Genomic DNA, 8,788 nt, shown 5'->3' with positions numbered 1-8,788 from the left:
TACCACGTGCCTTTTATGGCATTGTACAATTATTAAATAAATAGTTACGGGTTTCTTTAATCATTTAAGAAATATTTGAATAAAATCCTAAATGCTGACATTAGATTTTAGTTTGACAGACTGATTGAAAATTTACCAGTCGTGTCGCGTTTGGTTTTATTTTGAAAAGAAGAACCGGAAGTTTGGCTGTTTTCTCCCCGGAACTTGACGCCAGCGAGAAGAGAGGCGCTGTTTGAAGATGGGTGGTGGAGGTGGAGGGGGGGTGACATAAAGTTTTGGTAAAAAGGGGGTTGAACCGAGGACGCGTGTGGTTTCCTGGGAAAGTGGGCCGTGTGTGAGGAAGGCGAGTCTTCAGCCGAACCAGCGGACCCTCTCTGGACTTTAAACCCAGGCAGCGCGTGTCCGTCCCGCTCGAACCTGCTCCCGCATCTCCGCCCAACCATGAGGACAAACGTGTGGATTTACCAAACTTTGCTGTGTGTTCTGGTGGCTGCCGTGGACACAGGTGAGACTGAGAACAGCACTGATTAAACCTGACAAACTCAAGGGGGAAAATAGACAATATTCTCATTTTACTACTTTTTTTTTTTTGTATTTTTAATGTGCCATATTTTGGCTTGGTCACTTGACTTACATTTGGGCTATAAATATTTGCTTTTTAAAGCTATTACATCTCATAACTTTGAATGAATTTGTCCACAACCCCTGTCTTGCACTGAGGTGTGAACTGAAACATTAAATATGTTTTGTGCAATATGTTTTCAACTTTAAATGAGCTCATCTCCAAAAAAGCAGACACTGAACTTTCCCTGTTATGAAATTTCACTGCAAATATTTTATATTGCAAAAATATTTTAGGAGTTCCTCTTACAGAAAAATGCACTAAGTCCACTCCTGATTTATTTTTAGTTTTGTCACATGTTAAAGTCTGGCTCATCTGATGGCTTCAAACAGCTTCCCTCAGCTCACATCTGCCCAGCTGACAAATAATGGACTAAATAATCAGCTGATCGATTTTAATCTGCCAATATTTGTGACTGCTTTAAAAAACTCAGCAGTCGGTCATGTCTGTGTATACTTAAAGGAAAATGAAGATGGAGCAACAGTTGCTACAACAGGCTTACTGTAGCCCACAGTTTATTTCTTATTTAAACTAGAATGCTCTTCTATATAATATTAAATGTATAAGTTAAACAGTTACTTGTATTTTGTTCAGTAAAAAAATCATTGGTGTTATATATCAGCCATTGATCCTAGAAAAAGTCCCATCAGTCGACCTGTAGTACAGACCCTGACCTCTGACCTGGCTGGAGGTGCGAATAGTAAAAGGATTTGTGCTCCTCTCCTGTTAGAGATCGCAAAAGGTGTGACTGAGCCAGAGAAGAAAGGGATTAAGAGGTGTGTGTTTGTGTGAGTGTGTGAGCTGAGTGGGTGGGTGGGTTTGACATCTGGTACATTTTGCACCCTGAAGCAGATGTGATGTTCCCCCTAATACCTCAGACACATTTAACCTGCTACTTTCCTGTTGTTCACGAGATGCGGTTCCACCACCGCTTCTACATACAGACTGATACTCTTTAGGACGGTCACTGATGTATTACCTTGAAACGCATGACTAAAACACGTCAAGGTGTCTTCAGATGTCTTCCTCCAGGGAGCTAAAAACTGAAAGTGTGTGAGGGTCAGGTCCTCCACCTTTCCCCATCTACATTCTTCAACTTAAACTCCAACCTGTTCCTCCTAATGCGTCTGCCTCTTCTCATTAAATTGTGTCTCTCTCCCTGCCCGAGCACCTTTTTTCTTTTTTTTTTTTTAATCGTTATCCTCCGCTCCGGCGAACGCTCAGGAGATATTTCGGAGATAGCGGGGGTCTGAGTGCAAGGAGAGGAAGAGACTAAGTGAAATCTAATTGAGCGGCCTGGCCAGACATCAGGGCTGGAACAACACTGTGATGACTGCCAGATGTGGTCCAGTGGAGCCCAAACATTAATAACACGTCCTCCCCGAAAACCATTCTCGACCGCGACAAGCCTCTAAACGGTCCACAGTTTACAATATCCTAAGTACACACCCGACGTCTCGTGTTGGCTCTTGGCAGAGGGGCATGTGGTTGTAACTCAGTAGCAAAAAAGACGGTCCTGAGTGATTTATATTGCACTTGCCAGTAATTATAATCTTTAAACTGCTGGCGAAGCCTTAAAAATCTACAGTTACAGTAGCGCTTCATCCTGCTGAACGAAGAGCCCCCCACCCCCCCTCCAACTTTCAGCCTAAAATATGATTTTGTCCTGTTTCTGAACCCTCCGTGATCCCATTGTGCCACATTTTTGCGATGTTAGAAGTCTCCCTTTTGATGTGCCTCCTCCCGGGAAAAAAAAAAAAAAAAAAAAAAAGTTTGACTATCTGCTTTAGACTTTGAACATTTGTAGCTGCTGTAAAAAAAAAAAAAAAAAACGGCCCTCGACAAAACTCTATAAATAATTCACGGAATGAATTACAATGTGTCCATTTGCGCCTCTGACAGTTTGACAGCTCGTTTTTAGCGTTCGTTAGCGTGTGTTTGGTTTCCAGCGGCTGAAGGACTATACATTCAACGTGACAAGTAAAATGGATTGTTTATTAGGAGTTCCAATTGATTTTAAAGTTTTCCTTGGAAGCAGGATGGCTAAGTGAGAAAAGGGCATTCTTATTCCTTAAAATTAAGGGAAATAAACCCAACGTCCCCGATTGTTAAACAGCAAGACTCCTAATAAGGTTGAGACTTTCACGATCGTGAATGCATGGTTATGAAATTAGGAATTATGAGAACTGTTTAACTGCAACTCGAAACTAGAGCATTACAGATACCGCAGAGTGAGGAGAAACGGCTTTAAAAGGGTTTTTTAATGCAGTAAAATATGAGAAGTTTTCATGGGGGTCTTCAACTGAGGCACGGCGGCACATCAGCCTGCTGATGGGCTCCGTTCTGTTCCTTTGGTTGTCGTCGCAGCTCGATGTTTCAGCCACTTTGGTTTTGAAGCAGAACCTCTAGGTTTTGGGTTCTTGTTTCTCTCTGCGCTACCTCTGCGGAAATAGCGGATTTGTAGGGTTGTGTTCAACAGAGTAAACGGACCGTAGTTTGATGGAGAAAAGTACTTTTAAATTATAAATTCTAAACTCAAGAACACCCTAGTCTGACTGGAATTAAATTTTGAATGTTAGGTTCATTGTTCAGCAAGCTGCTCAACTCCAACCCAGCAGGTGGCAGTAACGTAAAAGACTTTTAAACAATTAGAATAACTCCATGTGCAGTAAAGCTACAACAGTGGGGAGATTCAAATAAAGTGGCTTGTAACTGTGATTTATTGGGTTTTTAAATGGGATTAGGATGGAAAAACAACAAAAATGAGCTTCAATATGGTCATTGGGTTTTATGAGCTTTTTAGCAAAGTTTCACTGTAAAGTTGACTGATTTAGTCTGAACAGAACAAAATGCTGCAAGTGTTATATGGAAAATGTTAAGTAATGTGAGCCCCATTCCCAAAGTTTCTCAACTTTTCAGTATCTCCAAACGGTGACTTTGTTCTGAACTTCAAGCCCAAGTTCAGATCTGTTGATGTGGGGTTCTGTGGGAAGGTTCTGGTCCGTTAACATCTCATCTTTTTAAATGACCTCAGTTCATAAAAGTAAAGTGTAATTCTGACAGGCCTGACCTGCTAGTGGCTGAGTCTAAGACCAAAGCCGTCTTAAAATGGGTCCAGTTTCAAAAGTTTGCACCCCCATCAGTTTCACATTGAACTTTTATTTATGTAGAATTCTGTTACTGTAGCCCTATTGGTGCAGCCTGGGGCACTTCCTGTAGGAATACCATAATTTTGCCGCAATGACCAACTTATGCAAAACTATTGAAGATATAAAATATAAAAAGTAATAAAATGGCGCTGGCACTATGAAATTTTAAAGACTGAATCTGTTTTAAGACGGCAGCAATCCACTTTGGTTTGGGCCTGCTTAGAGTGGCAGTGAACTTGTCAACTGGGTCAGCATTAAACTGCTCTAAACCGAGATCTACAACCAGTAAAGTAGTAAATGTTGATCACCTTTTCTCAGTGCCCCATCATTGTTAATTTGACCGAGGTCCTTGTGATGGAAACCCATTGTTAAAGCACTGAACTGTCAGAGATGGTCTGATGCAGGTTGGACAGTGTGCCCTTTGCAGTGACTGATGACACTGATGTTATAAACTGATGACAAATTAAAAAATAAAAAGTAACAATACAAAGTAATGGTTCTAACAGCCGACTTGATGCTTAAAAGAATTTGTATGTAGAAGGAGAAATAATTGGACACTTGCAAATAAGTTCTTGAAGCTTAGAAGATCTTGAGCTCCCCAGCACTTAGAGAGTCCTTGTCATGGCAGCCAGACTTATTTGTGATGATAGTTTCTTTTGAGTTCTGACAGGTCTGGGTTGTGGGAGAAGACTTCCAGTTGGGATCTGAAAATGCTCGGGTAATGTCAACGGTTTACTTGGACGGTCTCAGTGGTGGCGATTACCACAGACCTCCAAAGAGAGCAATCCGGAGCGACACTTTCCAGTTTTAAGGTGACCTCCTGGACGCTGTGTGTTGTCCCCGTGTTCTGCTGCCTTCAGTCCGTTCTGAATACGAGATCTGGCGTGGAAGATGAGATCCTGGCATGCACAAACGGCCCAGCTGGATTTTTACGACTCCCATGCTCCCATGGCGGTTTCACCGGCTTCTTCTAGAATGCAGATGTTGGTGCGGTTGTCTTCCCGATGGATATCGAGAATCTTCTGCAAACAGCATTGGTGAAATCATTTCAGTGTCTTGTTGTGGTGTCTGTAGGTCAGTGTCTCTGATCTGTGATGGACTGGACAACTACAGCTTTGTGTACTTGGAGCTTTGTTTTTCCAGCAGAGACTTCGATCATTGAAAGTCCAATCCCTAATCTTCCCAGAGGCACTCACTGCTTCTCCAGTGGGCTATTGCATTTTTTATCAAGTGTAGCATCAACTGATAAGAGTCTACTTAAGTACTTGAACTTTGGAACGGAAGTTTTATCATTGAGCCTAATTTCAGCGTTTGGATGATCAACTCTATCAGGACTCAGTCAGAACATAGTTTTTGTTTTATCCAATTAAAAACAGTTCTTAGCTCCTTACATGGCTTTGTTTGGTTAGAGTTGCCACCATGCAGTCTTCGGCAAACTGCTGGATATTGTTTTATTAACAGACTTGGCCATTTATGGTAGATTCCAAGTCATAAATGCCTGGAATGGTTGCAAGAAAACGAATCACGCATGAGATGAACTGCGTCCTTCGGTGTTTGCAGGTTGCTGTCAGAAACCTCGTCGCCAGTTTTTACAGAAGTATGAGAAGACCGAGAGCCATATACTGGTTTGCACGGACTGCCCTCTGACTCCACTGGTGCAAAAGAGCCGCTCGCAGGAGCACTGCGCCCGAAAGTGCATGAAACAGAAGAAAAAATTCAGCTGCAGGTGAGTCACATTTCCCCATTTCTCTGAAGTCGCTTGGTTTCTCCGTAGCCACGTCCATCCCTCTCCCTCTCCCTCACTCCTCCTCGTCCTTCTGTGTGCCTCGTAGTATTTACATATTTTTTTGCTGTTTATCATTTGGTCATCTTTCAACGACTTCCCGTGTGCTCCTGACAGGGCTTTCAACTTTCAAAGGCACAACAGGAAATGCCACTTGCTTCCTTTTGACCGTTTCACCCACGGTGTGCAGAAGCAGGCCAACATCAACTTCACTTTGTACGAAAAAAAAGGTAAAAGTTCCCCTTTGCCGAGGCGAAGGCTTTTGTGCATTACTGTTTGTGGCGTTGGCTCTTTGGGTTTATCTGTTGACATAATAAAACCTCCTCACGCCCTGCTGTTTAATCATTCCGGTGGAGAGAGTCGCGGCTTCAGCACGGAGCAGACTTCAGGAGTGTAAACAAAAAAAACCTCATTGTTTACAGCGCAAGCGCTTCCCTCAAGCGCAGGCTGCGGAATCTAGCACTTCAGAATTTATGGCAGACTTTATGAACGCTCCCCTCTGTGACATTTAATGAACTTCAGGAACTTGTCTGTTTTGGGAAGAACGTACAAGCTGCTGGAAACTCGTCTTGACCATACTTGGGCAGCTTCTGCTTGAAGTGGTTAAGGCAAAGCCAACTTTAATGGCTGTGTAAACTGGCACAAAGGGAGGATACATTTTTTTTTTCTTATGCTTTTGCTCTCAGATTATATAAGGGAGTGCATCTCTGACACCAAGGACAACTACAGAGGGAGGAGATTTTGGACAAAGTCAAACATCACTTGCCAAGCTTGGTCTGATAATAACATCAATGAACACACGTAAGTAATGTTTTTACTAAAGTAAATCACTAACAGGTGCAATAAAACTGTGATGGATAGGAGTATTTTCCAGTTTATCGCAAAAATTTAAAAGGAGTCGCCGCTCACCATCTTATATGCCAAAGTTTTTAATATTGCATAATCCTTTAGCTTTCAATGTATATATTGGAGATAACTCTCAGCTACGACCACACCAATTTTTAGCTCAATAGCTCTACATTTGACTAACTCATAGCCATTTTTGTATGTGCTAAGTTTGATTAGCTGTGGCGGCCATCTTGAATTGGGTCGACCCCAAACTGTAATCAGTTCTAGCTCTCCTTCCAGTGATTACTTTCTGTGAGTTTCTTTAAAATCCATCTGCTGGTTCATGAGATATTTTGCTAACAGACAAATTAGTACACAGAAACCCAGGCAATTACATGATCACGTACCTCTCATGGTGGTTTTTTTTTTTTTTGAGGGGGGGTAAAGATCAATTCCACACAGTCACTTGTCACTTTAAAGTTGTAGTGCCTCGCTGAAAAAGTTTCCCCAGCAGCCGTTTTCACGGAGAGCGTGTTAATCATTCACTTCCTCTCGCTAAATTCCTCTAGATTTCAACCCAAACCCTTCAAAGCTCATATCTTCTTCATGCTTCCACTTTATTATTATTATTTTTTTTTTTTTCCTTTTTCTTCCAGGATTCTCTTTTTGTGTGTGCCTGATGCTGAACAGACCTCAGGGTTTGATTTATTGTTGCTCGGTTCATCCCCTTCCACCTCGGGGGTTAAGGGAAGGTGGAGGCTCAGAGACGGTTGAACGTTTATCCAGAGTTAAGTCAGATTTCTTTCAACACATGCAGGGATGTCCTCCCAGATGTTTTTTTTTTTTCGCCCACCCCACCCCCCCACTTCTTACACTGGAGGCCATCAGGTGTATCCCAAAGATGTTTTCTCTCAGCTACAGTAAGACGAGATCGATGGACCTTTGCCAGCATCTCATTAGCGGCGCTCATTAGTTACACGATATTTTACCCGTGGCAGAGAGGGGGGATAGTAGTTTGAAGAGGTGCAGAGTGAAAAGTAGAAGGGGCGGCCGAGCGAAATGAAGAAGGCGCAAAGATTTATAGACTGAAGTCATGTTTTGTCCGATGTCCAGCTTGGTTCACGGAGAGAAAAACGCAGGTTCACCGATCCCTCACAATCAAACCAGACCACAGCGTCGGGCCTCGCCTCTCCCGCCCTGCTCCACAACTGTCATCACTTTCCAGGAGCGGCGGTTAGCTCTCCTTTGTCATCGTTTATTTGACACATGGTCCCAGTACTCTTTGCAAATAGAGCAGAGCTTCTGTCATCTTCGGCTGTCAGCGTCTTTTAAAAGTTTTTCAAAGCGTCTCAAACTGAAGGGGAGATTAAGGGGAGTTGCGTAACATCAGAGCGCCCCGCTGTGAGAATTAGCACCGTAATGAAGCATTTGCGGTTCAGGTAACTATTATTTTCATGCTCGACTGATCGTGGCGGGGGGGGGGCAGGAGGGGTTTCTCAGGAAGTTCCCGTCCAGCGGTGGGACTTCCACCTGTTGTTTCTGTTTGTGGGCTCGACCAGGCCTCAGACAGAAGTGATTCCCAGAGAGAAACGCACGGAACAAACCTGTGCTACGCAGCACGACATTTCAACCAGTTATTAGGAGCGTTCACCTCAGCCACTTTAATTCAGCTTCAACCTGGATTTCAAGCTGGAATTCTGGGATATTTGCCCTGAATGGGAAAGATGTTTTTAGTTTATTTAAAACTTGATGAACATGTGGTTTTAACATTTGGGTGTTAAAAAAAATATATATATATATTTTTACAAATAATTTTGTCCTTTTAAGGCAGGTAGTAGTGATTTTGCTTGAGTCTGTCTGTTACCAACATATCTCATGAACCCCTGTGTGGATTTTAATGAACCTCTCAGGAATTAATTATTACAACTGATCAGCTTTAGAAGCCAGCCCCATTCAAGATGGGTGCCACAGTTAATTAACAACAGCCAACACAAAAATGTCTCTAACTCAGTTACTTTTACAGATATCAGGCTAAACTTGATGTGGTAGTAGCTGGGAGTCATTTACAACACATACTCCGAGTGTGACATCTTGAGATGTCTTTTTGCAATGTTATTTTCAAGGTTTGACCCCCAAAAAACCTGTCATTTCTTCAACAGACGATGGTGAAAGAAGGTGGGCGATATGCATTCCTTCAAAGAATTCTAGGCCTTTACTTTTAAATGTATTTATACTCAAAATATTTTGCACTAGTTGATCAAATAAACTCAACTTGGAGATTGTTTTGCTAACAAATGTTAAGGATACTGTAGCTGGAGAATTCTAACCTCATTCATGCCTAAAATAGGAAGTAGCTGGTTATATATATATATATATATATATATATATATATATATATATATATAT

General features: G+C 42.2%; 1 protein-coding gene across 1 annotated transcript in view; it reads left to right on the top strand.

Moving 5' to 3' along the window:
* Nucleotides 1–247: 247 nt before the first annotated feature.
* The window catches only part of hgfa (hepatocyte growth factor a), a 23,718-nt gene continuing 15,177 nt past the window's right edge, over nt 248–8,788 (top strand). Inside the window, exons 1-4 of the mRNA XM_017414766.3 lie at nt 248–505; nt 5,332–5,497; nt 5,672–5,784; nt 6,241–6,355. Of these exons, the coding sequence (XP_017270255.1) occupies nt 442–505; nt 5,332–5,497; nt 5,672–5,784; nt 6,241–6,355 (458 nt within the window). The 5' untranslated portion in view covers nt 248–441. The remainder of the gene's footprint in view (nt 506–5,331; nt 5,498–5,671; nt 5,785–6,240; nt 6,356–8,788) is intronic.

Source organism: Kryptolebias marmoratus, linkage group LG18 (assembly GCF_001649575.2).
Source record: "Kryptolebias marmoratus isolate JLee-2015 linkage group LG18, ASM164957v2, whole genome shotgun sequence".
NCBI lineage: Eukaryota > Metazoa > Chordata > Actinopteri > Cyprinodontiformes > Rivulidae > Kryptolebias > Kryptolebias marmoratus.
This window is presented reverse-complemented; position numbering and strand designations above follow the sequence as displayed.